Source organism: Motacilla alba, chromosome 1A, assembly GCF_015832195.1.
Source record: "Motacilla alba alba isolate MOTALB_02 chromosome 1A, Motacilla_alba_V1.0_pri, whole genome shotgun sequence".
NCBI lineage: Eukaryota > Metazoa > Chordata > Aves > Passeriformes > Motacillidae > Motacilla > Motacilla alba.
In genome coordinates, this window is record NC_052031.1 from 1,340,642 (window position 1) to 1,357,611 (window position 16,970).

General features: G+C 56.2%; 1 protein-coding gene across 1 annotated transcript in view; it reads right to left on the reverse strand.

Annotated features, from left to right (window-relative positions):
- Window positions 1-16,970, reverse strand: part of LOC119707934 — a 29,740-nt gene that overhangs the window by 1,212 nt on the left and 11,558 nt on the right. Inside the window, exons 10-19 of the mRNA XM_038153597.1 lie at window positions 16,096-16,168; window positions 15,465-15,539; window positions 12,823-13,584; window positions 12,233-12,469; window positions 10,717-11,563; window positions 8,877-9,417; window positions 2,732-6,421; window positions 1,609-1,734; window positions 1,227-1,380; window positions 440-545 (exon numbers count right to left, since the gene is read on the reverse strand). Coding sequence (XP_038009525.1) covers window positions 440-545; window positions 1,227-1,380; window positions 1,609-1,734; window positions 2,732-6,421; window positions 8,877-9,417; window positions 10,717-11,563; window positions 12,233-12,469; window positions 12,823-13,584; window positions 15,465-15,539; window positions 16,096-16,168 — 6,611 coding nt within the window. The remainder of the gene's footprint in view (window positions 1-439; window positions 546-1,226; window positions 1,381-1,608; window positions 1,735-2,731; window positions 6,422-8,876; window positions 9,418-10,716; window positions 11,564-12,232; window positions 12,470-12,822; window positions 13,585-15,464; window positions 15,540-16,095; window positions 16,169-16,970) is intronic.

Sequence of the window (16,970 nt, forward strand, 5' to 3'; positions counted from 1 at the left end):
TGGGAACTGGAGTGGCAATTCCTTCTCTGCACCCCCAGCTCAGGCCCCCACGCCCCCCAAATCCCAGATGTGAAGGGGCAGGAAAAGAACCAGAGAGGGCAGAGCCCCAGGAAGGTGCCCTGAGCTCCAGGGGTGTGTCAGGAGCTGGCATGAGCTGGGGGGAAGGGAGGGAGGTTTGCTTTGGGAGGTCTGGGAATGTGCAGCTCCCCAAGGGAAATCTGTGCCTCTCCAGGAGCCTGCAACACTCCCTGAGGGCATCTCTGCCGAGGAGCCAGGGAGGAGCCTTATGGAAGCCCAGCAGGGAGCAAGAGAGCTGCCAGAGCTCTGCCTCATCCAGGATCACATCCAGGACAACGTTCCAGGCCATCCGATGCTCTCCAGGTCTCCAGCCCCGCCGCTCCATCCCCAAAATCCCCAATTTGCCAGGCAGAGCCATTACCTGAGGTCTCCTCGGAGCTTCTTGCTCTCCCTGTGGTGCAGGAGCCACTTCCACCTCCCGCTCCGGTTCAGCTTCTCCAGCACCTTCACCACCTCCTTCAGTTGGCCTGAGGGGACACCAGAGCTCAGGGAGGGGGAAGGGGCACCTGGGGGTCTCTGGGCCCAGCCCTGCCCCAGGTGGGGCCACCTGAGGGTGCTCAGGGCTCTGTCCAGGGGAGCTTTGAGTCTCTGCGAGGATGGAGACTCCAAGTGCACAGGATGGGGAACTGGGATTGTGTCCTGGTGTCATTTTTTTCCCTGATATCTGAAAGGACACGTGCAGCTTGTCCCTGTCACCCCACGGTGCATATCCCAGAAGAGGTGGCTCTGTTTCCTCTGCCACTTCCCACTAAGGAGCTGAAGGCAGCAGCAAGTTCTCCTCCTTTTTCCACCGCATACTGGGAAGGAATTCCTGGCTGGGCTGGAATTCCCGGAGCAGCTGGGGCTGCCCCTGCATCCCTGGCAGTGCCCAAGGCCAGGCTGGAGCAGCCTGGGACACTGGGAGGTGTCCCCGCCCATGGAATTGGATGATCCTTAAGGTCTCTTCCAACCTAAACCATCCCATGAGTCTCCAGGCCAAACAAACATCCTAGGACAACCCTGCCCTGTCCTGGAATGTTCTGGAGATGTTCTGGAGACCCCTGAGCTGGGCACTCCATCCTGATGGGATCCAAATCAGAGAGAGGGAAAGAATTCCCCCTGGAAACAGAACCAAGGAGAAGGTTTGGGAACGTGTCAGTGAGACTCACCCAGGGTCACCCTTTCCAGCAGCTCCTCGTCGGACACCACGAATCCTCCAGCCTGGAAGAGCTCCTGGAACGTGTCCCCCGTCACCTCCTCGGGATCGTCCACGCCGGCAAACACCACGCCAGGACAGCGCTTCAGCTCCAGCAGGCACGGCACCTGCTCCGGGAACAGGGCTTTGGGAACAGCCCCAGGGAGCCCAGCCCTGCACAGCCCGGCATTCCTGTCCCCACACCCCAAGGCAGCGCGGGATGGGAACGTCCCCTGGCACTGCTGAGTCGGGGGGAGGCTGGCGCAGGGCAGCCCGACCTCACTGCTCTGAGCTTTGCTGATGGACACTGGGATTAAAGACCAGAGCCGAGGGAGGAGAGGGGGATTCAGGCTCACACTGTGGATGTGGGAGGCGATGTCCTCGTTCCGGACGATGACCAGCAGGCGCTCGCTGTCCCGCTGCTGGGCTCTGCAGAAGGTCAGGGGCTCCGTCCTCACAAACCCCTCCGCCTTCAGCAGGGCCTGGGACACAAACAGGGGAGGCTTGGATGGGGAATGTTTCCCTGGGAACGCGGGGAGAGGAAGGGGAAGGAGCTGCCCGGGGGAATGGGGAGTCCCCAGCCCTGCAGGGATGTAAAAGGCACATGGATGTGGCACTTGGGGACATGGGCAGTGGTGGCCTTGGCAGTGCTGGGAATGGTTGGACTTCAAACTAAACCACAGTAGTTTCAGATGGGATCTTGGCCATGAGGAATTCCTGGCTGGGCTGGAATTGCCAGAGCAGCTGGGGCTGCCCCTGCATCCCTGCAGTGCCCAAGGCCAGGCAGAGCACCCTGGGATAGCGGGAGGTGTCCCTGCCATGGGGTTGGAATTGAATGATCCTTAAGGTCCTTCCCACCCAAACCATTCCAGGATTCTCCGATGACTCAATCCCAAGACTCCTGTGCCTGTGATTCCAGCTCCTGGCACAGGGAGCTGAGCTGGCTCCTGGCTCCCAAACCATCCCTGTCAGGTTGCCCAAGCTTCCCTGCTCCTGCCACCCTCAGCTCTGCCCTGGAGCTGCCCATCCTGATCCATTCCGATCCATCCCAATCCATTCAATCCATCTCCATCCATCCCAATCCATCCTGATCCACCCTGATCCATTCCCATCCACCCCAATCCATCCTGATCCATTCCCATCCATCCCAATCCACGCCAATCCATCCCCATCTATCTCCATCCATTCCCGTCCATCTCCATCCATCCCCATCCATCCCAATCCATCTCCATCCACCCCAATCCATCCCCATCCACCCCAATCCATCTCCATTCACCCCAATCCATCCCCATCCATCTCTATCCATCCCAATCCATCCCCATCCATCTCCATTCACCCCATTCCATCCCCATCCACCTCAATCCATCTCCATTCACCCCAATCCATCCCCATCCATCTCCATCCATCCCAATCCATCCCCATCCATCTCAATCCACCCCAATCCATGCCCATCCTCCCCCATCCTCGAACAGCTCCCACCTTCACCCTGTCGAAGAAGGGCTCCTTCCCAGTCTCCAGCAGGTAGAACATTCCGGGCTGCCCGCTGGCGGCCACGCGCCGCAGGTGCCAGCGCAGGGCCCCGCACAGCTCCGCCACCATTCCCCGGAACGCCGCCGTCCCGCAGGGCCGGGCCGCCCCCGGCCGGCCGCTCCCGGCCTCCCCCGGCGCCGGGGCGTCGCTCCCGGCCTCGGCCCGGGCCAGCAGCACCCTCTGGAACTCGGAGTACTCGCGCAGGATGCCGGCCACGGCCCCGCGCGGCTCGGGCGCGGCGTGCTCGTACCGCAGCTTGCCCAGGTGCCAGGCGGCCCCGGCATCCCGGCTCCCCGCCCGGGATCGGCCTCTCCTGGCGGCCCGAGCGTCCCCGCCCGGCCACGCGTCCGAGGGGGGAATCGTCACCTGCAAGGGGCTCCTGCTGCGTGGGGACAGCGGGACGGGGGCGTGGCGGGGAGGAAAGTCCGTCGGGAAGATGCTTTTGGAGGTAGAAAAGGAGGGTTTGCCGTTCCTCAGGATTTCTTTTAGCTTATAATGGAAGCGGAGACACTCCATGTCTAAAGTGGCCTGGGTGATTTCCTCCAAGCCCCTCCAGGTCCCCATCAGGGAGCGGGCCAGGTGAGACTCCCGGGCACGGCGGCTGCGCCTCCTGGGAAGCTGGAAATGTTCCGTCCTCTCCTGGCACTGCCTGGTGACCACAAAGCTCCCGTAATCCCTGCGGATGTCCCCGTCCCGGGCCTCCCCGCGCTCCTCCGTGTGCGCGGAGCTCCTGGAGGAGCTGTCCCAGGTAGTCCTTGTTCCTGCAGCATCCGTGGATCTCATGATGCAGGAACTCCTGCTTGGAAGAGGGGAGCGAGAATTCCCCTCAAAATATTCCTGGTCTGAGTCACCAAAGGAATTCTCCAATGGATCTTCCAAGGCCAAGCCCTCGTGCGTGTCTTGGCTCGGGAGCTGCTCTTCCCTTGGCAGCAGATCCGAAACATCCTCGGCATCGCTGAACTCCAGGTGTTCCCCAGAGGGATCCCCAGGCTCATCCCACGGGACGGGAGAAGCGGGAATTTCCCCCTGTCCCACCTCAGCGCCGGCACAGTCAGGATCGGGGAACAGCTGGGATCCTTCGGGGTTGTGCTCGCACACATCCCAGGGCTCGCACAGGGGACACTCCCGGGCTGGGAAAGGTGCAGGACTGGGAATGCTGCCTCCTTCCAGGTCCTCTGGCAGGAAGGGCTCCTCCCCAGGGCTGCCTCCGGCACCCTCTGCCTGGCTCTGGGGGCTACCGTGGCTTCTGGGGCTACCATGGCTCCCAGGGCTCCCACGGCTTCTGGGGCTGCCAGGACTACCACAGCTTCTGGGGCTACCATGGCATCTGGGGCTGCCACAGCTCCTGGGGCTCCTAGGACTACCTTGGCTCCTGGGGCTACCATGGCTACCATGGCTTCTGGGGCTGCCACAGCTCCTGGGGCTCCTGGGACTACCACGGCTCCTGGGGCTGCCATGGCTCCCAAGGCTCCTGAGGCTCACATGGCTCCCAGGGCTACCACAGCTCCTGGGGCTGCCACAGCTCCTGGGGCTCCTGAGGCTCCCACAGCTCCTGGGGCTACCATGGCTCCTGGGGCTACCATGGCATCTGGGGATGCCACAGCTCCTGGGGCTCCTAGGACTACCTTGGCTCCTGGGGCTACCATGGCTCCAGGGGCTCCCAGGGCTACCACAGCTCCTGGGGCTCCTGGGGCTGCTCCTGGGGCTGCCATGGCTCCTGGAGCTGCTCCTGGGGCTGCCACAGCTCCCGGCCCACCAGGCACTGTCTGGGGTGGAAGAGAGCACCCCAGGGAGCACCTCAGGGAGAGGCGAGCCCGGCTCCGCAGTCTCCGGATCATCCCATGGGTCACATGGAGAAGGAGGAGCAGATCCCGACTCTGCTGACGCATCCATGGGGGAGCACGGAGCTGGGGATTCTACCAGCCCTTGGGAACAGCCGGGATGCAAGGAGCCATCCAGGCTCCAGGCAGCCACGCTCACCTGCGTGGCTCCTCCTTCCCGGCACGGCTTCCAGAGGCGGCACAGCACCGACTCCCGCCGGCCCGGCACGGCGGGAATGCCGGGATTGGAGTCTCCGGCGCCAGGAGAAGCAGGAGCTGAGTCCCCGTGGATGTCTGGGAAGCTCTGCTGCTGCCAGGGGAGCTCCTGTATGGCTGAGATGCCCTCCCTGATGGAGGAGGAGGGCTCTGATTCCAGGAGGTGACGGTGGAGAGGGATGTCCGCCATCTCCATGTTCGTGGTGTCATTCCCGGGGGAATTCTCTGTCCCAGGGAACGCATCCTCGCTCTCCTCAGCCCTGCAGTCACCTCCTATGTCTGTGTAGTCAAAGGGGGAGTCCCGGCCATCTCCTGCTCCCATGGGATCATCCAGCTCCTCTGTGCCGTTGCCAGAGGGGCTCCCCTGCTGCTCCCCCACCAAAACCCCGCTGCTGCCTTGGTTGGGCTCCTCAGCATCCAGGGAATTGGGGTCGGGCTCGGCCTCATCCCCACCACGCTGGGAGAAGCAGCTGCTCCGCCCCAGCTCGCTCTGGGACGGTGACTGGACGCTCTCCACGGGCTGATCCTCCGGAGCAGCCCAGGGATCCACGGAGCCATCGGGAGAGGTCAGGCAGACGGAGCTGGTGTCGGGGGACAGGGTCAGGCTCATTCCCTGTCTGCAGGGGGACCCCGCGCTCCCAGCAGGCTCCCACCGTTCTCCAGAGGGGGCCCGATCCCGGTTTTTGTGCTCGGAGCCGTTCCCCAGCGTGGCTCCGGCGGATCCCGGGCTGTCCGTCACGCTGTCGGGCTGCGCCCCACGGACAAGGCTGGGCTCAGGGGGGACTGGCAGCTCCCCGCTGTCACTGTGGGGTGACCCCACCTCGGCCGGACTGGCCACTCCAACCCCGCTTGTCTCTGATTCCGGCGTGCCCGGAGCGTCCCAGGGATCCGGGAGCTCCTCCTGGTTTGGTGACATCTCCTCAGGAAAGCCTCCAGGGTCAGTCCCAGCCCCATCTGAGGGCGCTGGGGAGGATCTGTCGGGGCAGGGGGGTGCCAGGGGCGTGGGGCTGAGCGCGGGGTCCTCTTCAGGAACACCAAACTCCTCTGGAGACGCCGAATTCCCTGGATTCTGCTCGCCATGCTCGCATTCCATCTCGGCATCGCTGCTCTCGGACAGCACCAAATCCACGGGGTCCACAAAGGAGCTTTCGTCCTCCAACTCCTCGTCCTCTTTCTTCTCCTCCTCCACCTCCCTCTCCTCTGAGTGCTCCGGGGGCTCCTGGCATTCCTCCCCTTGCTCAGTGGCTCCCCCAGGCTCTGCGCTCCCAGGAGCCGCTTCCAAGGGCACGGAATCACAGGCAGGCTGCGGATCAGCGCCATCCTCAACTTCCAGGGAATGCCCAGAGCATCCCGTTCCCTCCTCATCCTCGGGAGGGCCGGGGCCACTCCCTGAGCCTGCTTCCTGCTGCTTTTGCTGCTGCTGCTCCCCGTTGTCCTGAGGTGCACAGGGGGGGTCTGTCCATGGAGCTCGGCTGCAGTTTGGGGTTTGGCTCCCGGGGTTTTCCGTGCCCGGCGCATCTGGGGATTTGCTGGGACAGCCGAGCTCCTCGGGAGGGCTGGGGGTGATCCTGGCATCCAGCAAGTCCTCCTCGGCTGGCTCCTCCTGGAACACAACCCGCAGGTTAACGAGAAAAAAACATTCCTCGTGGGAAAAAGCAGGAAAAAAACCCACTGGAATATTTTTTCCTTCATGCAAAACAGTTCCAGCCCCATGGAAGCTGCTCCTCTGTTCAAGTTTTAAAGGAATTATTTTAATTTGAGAATTCAGGTTTGGAAATATCTCAGCAGACCCCCACATTTTATGTTTACCCCAAGAACCTCCACCCCAACCATGTGCAGACTGGAGAAAGTGTAAAAATTAATTTCAAGCTTTATCCAGAATGGAATTTTCATGGATTTCACCAGAGGAATGAGGGAAATGATGCAAAGCACTGCACTGGCACCTGTGTGGGGGAAAAACTCCTGAGCCAACAAACCCCAGCTCTCCAAATCCACGTGGGAATGGCTGTGCTGGATTTGGAATGCTGCTCTGGGATGCTGGGGGCTCCCCTGATCCCTCAGCTGAGGACACACGAACTCAGAATTTAAATCAGGAACGGGCGCTGAGCTCGACACTTCAATTCCTTTAATTTGGGATTCCTCCCCCCTGGAGAGCATCCCTGCTTCCCTGGATACCCACAAGCACATCTCCATTCCTCTGGAACATCCTGCTCCTCTGAGAGGAAACTCCTGCTCTTTTAAGAGGAAAATCCTGCTCCTCTTAGAGAAAAATTCTGCTCCTCTAGAGGAAAATGCTGCTTCTCTTGAGGAAATTCCTGCTCTTTTAAGAGATGAAAGTCCTGCTCTTCTAAGAGGAAACTCCTGCTCCATTCCTCTGGAAAATCCTGCTCCTCTTAGAGGAAAATGCTGCTCTTTTAAGAGATGAAAATCCTCCTCCCATAAGAGGAAAACCCTGCTCTTACAGGAGGAAAATTCTCCTCTTCTAAGAGGAAAATCCTGCTCCTCTGAGAGGAAAATCCTGCTCCTCTCGAAAGAAATTTCTGCTCTTTTAAGAGATGAAAATCTTCCTCCCCTAAGAGGAAAACCCTGCTCTTACAGGAGGAAACTCCTGCTCTTTTAAGTGGAAAATCCTGCTCCTCTTAGAGGAAAATGCTGCTCCTCTAGAGGAAATTCCTGCTCTTTTAAGAGATGAAAATTCTTTTCCTTTAAGAGGAAAACCCTGCTCTTACAGGAGGAAAATTCTCCTCTTCTAAGAGGAAAATCCTGCTCCTCTGAGAGGAAAATCCTGCTCCTCTCGAAAGAAATTTCTGCTCTTTTAAGAGATGAAAATCTTCCTCCCCTAAGAGGAAAACCCTGCTCTTACAGGAGGAAATTCCTGCTCTTTTAAGAGATGAAAATTCTTTTCCTCTAAGAGGAAAACCCTGCTCTTACAGGAGGAAAATCCTTCTCCCCTAAGAGGAAAATTCTGCTTCCCGAAAAGGAAACTCCTGCTCTTTTAAGAGGCAAATCCTGCTCCTCTTAGAGGAAAATGCTGCTCCTCTAGAGGAAAATGCTGCTCCTCTCAGAGGAAATTCCTGCTCTTTTAAGAGATGAAAATCCTCCTCCCATAAGAGGAAAACCCTGCTCTTACAGGAGGAAAATTCTCCTCTTCTAAGAGGAAAATCCCGCTCCTCTTAGAAGAAAATTCTGCTTCCCGAAGAGGAAAGTCCTGCTCTTTTAAGAGGAAAATCCTGCTCCTCTAAAAGGAACAACCTGTTTTTTTCAGAGGAAACTCCTGCTCTTCTAAGAGGAAAATCCTGCTCCTCTTAGAGGGAAATGCTGCTCCTCTGGAGGAAATTCCTGCTCTTTTAAGAGATGAAAATCCTTCTCTCCTAAGAGGAAAATCCTGCTCTTACAGGAGGAAAAACCTGCTCCTCTTAGAGAAAAATACTGCTCTTCTAGAGGAAATTCCTGCTCTTTTAAGAGATGAAAATCCTCCTCCCATAAAGAGGAAAACCCTGCTCTTACAGGAGGAAAATTCTCCTCTTCTAAGAGGAAAATCCTGCTCCTCTCGAAAGAAATTTCTGCTCTTTTAAGAGATGAAAATTCTCCTCCCCTAAGAGGAAAACCCTGCTCTTACAGGAGGAAATTCCTGCTCTTTTAAGAGATGAAAATTCTCTTCCTCTAAGAGGAAAACCCTGCTCTTACAGGAGGAAAATCCTTCTCCCCTAAGAGGAAAATTCTGCTTCCCAAAGAGGAAACTCCTGCTCTTTTAAGAGGCAAATCCTGCTCCTCTTAGAGAAAAATTCTGCTCCTCTAGAGGAAAATGCTGCTCCTCTGAAGGAAATTCCTGCTCTTTTAAGAGATGAAAATCCTGCTCTTCTAAGAGGAAAACCCTGCTCCTACAGGAGGAAAATCCTGCTCTTCTAAGAGGAAAATTCTGCTTCCCTAAGAGGAAGCTCCTGCTCTTTTAAGAGGAAAATCCTGCTCCTCTGGAGGAACATCCTGTTCTTTTCAGAGGAATCTCCTGCTCTTTTAAGAGGGAGACATTCCTCGGAGCCCCCCGAGGCCGCACTCACCGCGGTGACGCTCGAGACGTGGCGCGCGCTCTCCTCAGGAACGCCCTCCGGCTCCCCGCCGGCCACATCCAGCTTTTCCCTGGAATGATCCTGCAGGGAAAGGCTCTCGGGACAGCTGGTGGAGGAAGGCTCCTCCTCCTCCTCCCCGCAGGGCAGCTCCCCCGAGGAGGAGGACACGGTGCTGTCCACAGCTCCGGCAGCTCCGTCCGCGTCCGTCTGGGAGTCGGCGGGGCTCTTCTCGGGCTGGGGAGCGCCCTGGGAAGGGGTGCTGGGATCCAGGGAGCTGCTGGGAGTCTGGTCAGGATCCGAGCCGGAGTCTGCAGGACACGTCTCGAAGCCGAAGCAGTCCTGGCTGTCGTCGCTGAGCTCCAGGAAGCCACCGGAGCTGTTGATGGAGACGAATTTCCTGGGATTGCTGTGCTCCACCACCTTCCTGGAGCTGCTCAGGAGCTTGCTGGGCTTCCTGTAGAACAGAGCCACCCACATGTGCAGGATCAGCTTCATCCCTTCCACATCGTCGGGAAGATCGGGATCCCAGGGCCTGGGAAGGGAAGCAAAGAGAGTCTGAACCATCCTCATCCTCACCTGCTTTGCTCCAGGGAATTCATCCCTGGAGTTCATCCCTGAGTTCATTCCTGGGAATCCATCCCTGGAGTTCACCCCTGGGAATCCATCCCTGGGAATCAATCCCTGGGAATCAATCCCTGGGAATCCATCTCTGAAATTCATCCCTGGGAATCCATCTCTGAAGTTCATCCCTGGAGTTCATCCCTGAAATTCATCCCTGGAGTTCATCCCTGAAATTCATCCCTGGAGTTCATCCCTGAAATTCATCCCTGGAGCTGACCCCTGGAGTTCACCCCTGGAGTTCACCCCTGGAGTTCACCCCTGGAGTTCACCCCTGGGAATCCATCCCTGGAGTTCATCCCTGGCTCCCTTCAGGGCTCAGCCCCAAGGCAGAGGGGCACACGCTGCTTGAAGCATCTTCCAGCTTCTTGTAGGAAAAATAAAACCGGAGGAAACCTGAGCTCCAGAGGAGGGATGGAGGAGCTGGCTCGTGGCTTTAGGTACCAATTCTGGCTGCAGAGCCACGGGAGTTGCAGAACCATGGAATGGTTGGGTGGGAAGGGATCTCAAAGATCACCCACTGCCACCCCTGCCATGGCAGGGCCACCTGCCAGTGTCCCAGGCTGCTCCAGCCCCAGTGTCCAGCCTGGCCTGGGGCACTGCAGGGATGCAGGGGCAGCCCCAGCTGCTCTGGCAATTCCAGCCCAGCCAGGAATTCCTCATGGCCAAGATCCCATCCATGGCTGCCCTCTGGCACTGGCAGCCATTCCCTGGGTGCTGTCCCTGCAGGCCTTGTCCCCAGTCCCTCTGCAGCGACCCTGGAGCCCCTGCAGGCCCTGCAATGTGCTGGAAGCTCTCCCTGGAGCCTTCCCTTCTCCAGAGGAACATTCCCAGCTCTCCCAGCCTGGCTCCAGCCCTGGAGCAGCTCCATGGATTCCTCTGGGCTCTCTCCAGCAGCTCCAGGTGCTGCTGCTGTGTCCCCAGGGCTGGGGCAGCTCTGCAGGTGGGGTCTCACCTGGGAGGGCCAGAATTCCCCAATTCCCCCTTTTCCTGCTGCCCACACCATGGATCACCCCAGCATGGGGCGGAATTCCAGGTCCAGCACACGGGGCTGGGTCACATCCACGTTGCCCCTCACCACCACCCCCAAACCCTCCTTTCCAAGAAAACCCCACCAACACAGGGACCAAAATCCACGATTCTGGCAAACGAAGGGCTGAAAGCACAGAAACCCCATTCCCAAACTCCTCCAGCCATCCCCAGGCTGACTTACCCATGCAGGGCACGGATGACGGTTTTCTCCAGGGAATCATTGGTGTACCTGCTGTCCAGGTGGAAGAGATACTCCTCTTCCCAACGGCACGTGACCTTCATGGAATTCCCGCAGAGATTCACCGTGTGGCTCTTGGAGAAATCCTCCTTTTTCCTGGGACACCTCTGGCTCCGGGCGGGCTCGGCGCTGCTCTGCTGGTGCCGGAACGGCAGCACCTTCCCAACCAAGGGAGCTCCTGGAGCGCTCCTGGGGCCGGCAGCGGGATTCCCTTTGGGATCTGGGGGTGCTTTGGGATCCTCGGGCATGGGGGAGGCGTAGGAGTGCTCGGCTGAGATGATGGAGTGCGCGTTCACCTCGGAGGCTTGCGGAGCTTGGCGGGGAGGAAACACCTGGAATACGGCGGGGGCAGGAACCCCGCCGCTCCTGCCGAAAATTCCAGAGGTTTTTTCCCTGGGAGGAGAGGCCGGCTGGCTGGAATCTGTTTTTTCGGGAAGCGGCTGGGTCAGGGACACCTTGCTGGAGGTGGGTTTTTTGCCCTGCTTGTCTGCCCTGTGGTATTTGTGGTCGGAAGCCACGCGCAGGGATTTGGGGTCGGAAGGGCTCTGCTGCTCCCAGGAATCCCCAGATTCCACGGGGACGGTCCCAGAATCTTTGGGAATAAAGGCAGGAATGCAGGAGCCCAGGGCCAGGTCAGCCAGCAGGTTCAGGGCGTGGGAGTCGCTGTTGTCCCCTGGCAGGGCAAAGGCAACGCTGGGACTTGCCACGGGATGAACATTCCCTGGGATTTCTGCTCCGGGGGGTTGGGATGAGGCTTCGCTCGGGAGCTCCGGGAGCGGCTCCTTCGGCTCTGGGGGAACAGGGAAAAAAATCAATTTGTAAAGGGAAAAAATCAATTTAAAAAGGGAAAAGTCAACTTAAAAAGGGAAAAAAAATCCAGTTTTGGATTGGGGTTTTTTTACAGCCAAACTAAACTCGGGTTTTTTTGGGATTTTTTGGGGTTTAACAGGAGCCATCCCATGGGAGAGATGCTGGATGCACTCTGGGAGCTCCAAAGGCAGTGAGGGAATGTTGGATTGTGGAATGCTGGAAGGGAATTTCAGATCATCCTATTCCAACCCCATGGCTCATCCCCTTATTGAGAGAGATGAAAAATTGAGGTTTTCTTACAGCCAAACTTGGTTTTTTTGGGATTTTTTTGGGATTTAGCAGGAGCCATCCCATGGGAGAGATGCTGGATGCACTCTGGGAGCTCCAAAGGCAGTAAGGGAATGTTGGATCAAGGAATGCTGGAAGGGAATTTAAGGATCACCCCACTGCAACCCCGTGGCTCATCCCATTATCCCAGTGGCCTTGGACACTTCCAGGGATCCAGGAGGATTCTCTGGGAATTCCATCCCAGGATTTCTCCCCAATATTTGACATTTTCCCCGTTTCAATCCAAAGCTATTTGTTTCACCCCTGCCATTGGATGGCTCAGCTTTTAAAGGATTTTTTTCCCAAGGGAATTTTTTCTCACCACTCTCTTCCTGCTGCTTCTCCGGAGCTTTTGCTGCTCCTTTTTCCACGTTTTTCTGCATTTTGCTTTTCCCTGGCTTTGTGGCACTCTCAGTGACAGGAACCTTCTTCGAGTCCAGGTTTTCCAGGGTTTTTGGCCTCTTTGCCTCCACAGCAGGACCATTGGGAGCTGAACTTTCCTCCTCAGCACTTTCACACTGCGGTTTGTGGACAATTTCTGCAGCCAGGACCTCTGCACCTGGGGCAGGGAAAAGGAGGGGTTGATTTTAATTTGGGAATTCTTCGGGTTAAAAAATCATTGGGAAAAGAGAGAGATGGAGGGAAGGGGTTTTGGTGATTTTACTTCTCGTTATCCTGATTTAATTGGGACTATAATTAATTTGTTCTCAATTAAATGAGGATAATGAGAAGATCTCACCTGGAAGCAAAGGAAGGGAGCTGGAAGCACCCAATTTCAGGCAGATTCCCTGGGATAACTCCTGAGGTTTGGATGCTGCAGGCACTCGGATGGTTCCTGGATGGTTCCCAGTGAGCCCTGAGCATCCCAGCAGGATGGAAGGAGGAAACCAATCCCATTTTTCCAGCACTCACCTCTTTTCCTTCCGTGTGGCAACTGCAAATTGGCCAGTTTCAGCATGGGCTCGTTGGAAGTGCCCGTGGATCCCGGTTTTTTGGGACAGGAGGAAGCGACGTTGGTTTTTTTCTTGGCTGCTTCCCTGCTCCTGCTGTTGTTCTCCCCAGGCTGTGTTTGTGCCTTGAGGGGTGACACATTTTTCCCAAGGATCCTGCTGGATTTCCTCCTGATCTCCCGGCCCCAGGGCTTGGTGGGAGAGGTGACACTTTTAGGGAATCTCTCCGGAGCGGGAGCGGGAAGCTCTCTCTTATCCCGCGTTATTCCCGCTGCTCTGGTGGAAGGAGCGGGGTTTGGGGGCGCTGAGGAAGAGGAGGAATTCCCAGGATCGGCTCCCACATTCCTGCCAGCCCCACTGAGACACTGCAGGGCCGCTGAGATTCCCAGGGTGAAGCTGCTGGGGTCGGAGAGGTAACGCCGCAGCTGGGCCAGGGATCGCTCCGAGAGCTCCCGGGAAGGGTGAGCATCCCCATCCCGGCACGGGGAGGGGACAGCAGCCACGGGAACGTCCCCGCTCTGGCCAGGGCTGGCCTGAGAGGTTTCCTGGAGTTTTGCATATTCCTGGAGGTGCTCCTGGATGCGGGGGCTGCCCGTGGCATTCCAGGAGGAGCTGGCTGCTTTCCGTAAGGCGTAGCGGAGTCCCGGCAGGACGGAGGCGATTTTTAGGGAGATGGCACTCCTGGCACTGCCCTCCTTCCTATGCTGTGGGTCCTGCTGTTCCTCTGCCAAAGGAAACCCAAAATGGTTTTTAATCCAGTTAGGAAAAGAGTGAATTCATTGAATCATTCCCACAGTGCAGGGAAACACTGGAGGGAAGGGGGAAAAGGGGAAGGAGAGAGGGGAAAGGAAAGGAAAATGAAAAGGGAAAAAAGGAAACATTGAAGTTAAAAAGTTCCAAAAATTATCCCGCAAAAAGCTCAGCCCTGGGGAAATGGCCAAATGCTTTGGATGGATCCTACCAAACATCCCAAACCTGCTCCACGTGGATCCCACCAAACATCCCAAACCTGCTCCACGTGGATCCCACCAAACATCCCAAACCTGCTCCATGTGGATCCCACCAAACATCCCAAATGTGCTCCATGTGGATCCCACCAAACATCCCAAACCTGATCCTGCTCCCAATGGATCCCACCAAACATCCCAAACCTGCTCCACATGGATCCCACCAAACATCCCAGACCTGCTCCATGTGGATCCCACCAAACATCCCAAACCTGCTCCACATGGATCCCACCAAACATCCCAGACCTGCTCCACATGGATCCCACCAAACATCCCAAACCTGCTCTGGATGGATCCCACCAAACATCCAAACCTGCTCCAGGTGGATCCCACCAAACATCCCAAACATCCAAACCTGCTCCAGATGGATCCCACCAAACATCCCTGACCTTCTCCAGGTGGATCCCACCAAACATCCCAAACCTGCTCCAGATGGATCCCACCAAACATCCCAAACCTGCTCCATGTGGATCCCACCAAACATCCCAAACCTGCTCCAGATGGATCCCACCAAACATCCCAAACCTGCTCCAGATGGATCCCACCAAACATCCCAAACCTGCTCCATGTGGATCCCACCAAACATCCCAAACCTGCTCCAGGTGGATCCCACCAAACATCCCAGACCTGCTCCACATGGATCCCACCAAACATCCCAAACCTGCTCCACGTGGATCCCACCAAACATCCCAAACCTGCTCCACATGGATCCCACCAAACATCCAAACCTGCTCCAGGTGGATCCCACCAAACATCCCAAACATCCAAACCTGCTCCAGATGGATCCCACCAAACATCCCAAACCTGCTCCACACGGATCCCACCAAACATCCCAAACCTGCTCCACATGGATCCCACCAAACATCCCAAACCTGCTCCACGTGGATCCCACCAAACATCCAAACCTGCTCCACATGGATCCCACCAAACATCCGAAACTGCTCTGCAGATGGATCCCACCAAACATCCCAAACATCCCAGACCTGTTCCATGTGGATCCCACCAAACATCCCAAACCTGCTCTGGATGGATCCCATCAAACATCCAAACCTGCTCCAGGTGGATCCCACCAAACATCCCAAACATCCCAAACCTGCTCCACATGGATCCTACCAAACATCCCAAACCTGCTCCACGTGGATCCCACCAAACATCCCAAACCTGCTCCAGAGGGATCCCACCAAACATCCCTGACCTTCTCCAGGTGGATCCCACCAAACATCCCAACCCGCTCCAGGTGGATCCCACCAAACATCCCAAACTGCTCTGCAGATGGATCCTACCAAACATCCCAGACCTGCTCCCAATGGATCCCACCAAACATCCCAAACCGCTCCACATGGATCCCACCAAACATCCCAAATGTGCTCCAGGTGGATCCCACCAAACATCCCAACCCGCTCCAGGTGGATCCCACCAAACATCCCAAACCTGCTCCACATGGATCCCACCAAACATCCCAAACCTGCTCCAGGTGGATCCCACCAAACATCCCAACCCTGGAGCAGGGAATTCAGCCCTTGGAGAGCAAAGGGCCCTCTGAGCCAGGCCTGCAGCCCGGAGCAGAGCCCGGGGCAGCAGGGGAGGCTCCTCCTACCTCGGGGGCTCAGGGCCCGGGGGGAGCTGAACAGGAACAGGGCCAGCAGGCTGACGGGCTCCTTGGGCTCCAGGCCTGCCAACAACAGGGCTGGGTCACAAGCCAGGCTTAGGGTGAGGAACCAGGCTTAGTTTAAGAAACAAGGTTTAGTTTAAAACAACAGGTTTACTCTGAGAAACCAGGTTTGGGTTCAGAAACCACGTAGAGACTGAAAAACGAGGTTTGGGTTCAGAAACCTGGCTCTTTTTTGAGAAACCAGGTTTAGTTTAAGAAACCAGGTTTAGTTTAAAACAACAGGTTTACTTTCAGAAACCAGGTTTGGGTTCAGAAACCTGGCTTTTTTTTGAGAAACCAGGTTTAGTGTGAGAAACCAGGTTCAGTTTAAGAAACCAGGTTTGGATCAAGAAACCGGGATTTGGTTAAGAAACCACGTTCAGTTTGAGAAACCAAGTTTTAGTTAAGGAACCAGGTGTAGTTTGAAAAATCACGTTTGGGTTAAGAAACCAGGTTTGGATTCAGAAACCAGGTTTGGATTAAAAAAACAGGTTCAGTTTGAGAAACCAGGTTCAGTTTAGGCTCCTAAACGTCCAAAACCCAGCAGGAATTAAGCCCAGCCCCAGCCCGGCCTTACCATCCTCCCGTGCCAAGGCTGAGGACGTGAGCAGGATGAGAACTCCTTGGTCCTGTAAATATTTGATGATCGCCTGCAACAAACAGAGAGAAAAACCCAACTCTGCTCCTTGCCTGCCTCCTGTGCCAGCTGGGAGCAAAAATATTCCTTGCTCAGGCCTAAAATTCCTTAGAATAAAGAAATATTCTTATCAGGCTGGCTGGAATTAATGAGGATTAATAATCCATCCCTGCCAGGAACTGCAGCCCAAAGGGGAAGAAGAAACAGAGAGAAACAGAACATTCCAGAATCCTGGAAAACACCAAATTCCAGCAGCCTGAAGAAAGTCAAAATTCTAGGATCCCGGAAAAGACAAAATTCCAGCATCCCAGGAAAACCACAACATTCCAGCATCCTGGGAAAACACCAAATTCCAGCAGCCTGGGAAAACACCAAATTCCAGCAGCCTGGGAAAACACCTTCCAGCAGACTGGAAAAGACCAAATTCCAGCAGCCTGGGAAAACACCTTCCAGCAGACTGGAAAAGACCAAATTCCAGCAGCCTGGGAAAACACCAAATTCCAGCAGCCTGGGAAAACACCTTCCAGCAGACTGGAAAAGACCAAATTCCAGCAGCCTGGGAAAACACCAAATTCCGGCAGCCTGGAAAAGACCAAATTCCAGCAGCCTGAAAAAAGTCAAAATTCTAGGATCCTGGAAAAGACAAAATTCCAGCATCCCAGGAAAACCACAACATTCCAGCATCCTGAGAAAACACCAAATTCCAGCAGCCTGGAAAAACACCAAATTCCAGCCACCACCTGGGTGGAGCTCAGCTGGATTTTGGCAGTATCAATGAATCTTTGGAAATAAAAAAATTGGCTGTGAGGATTTGT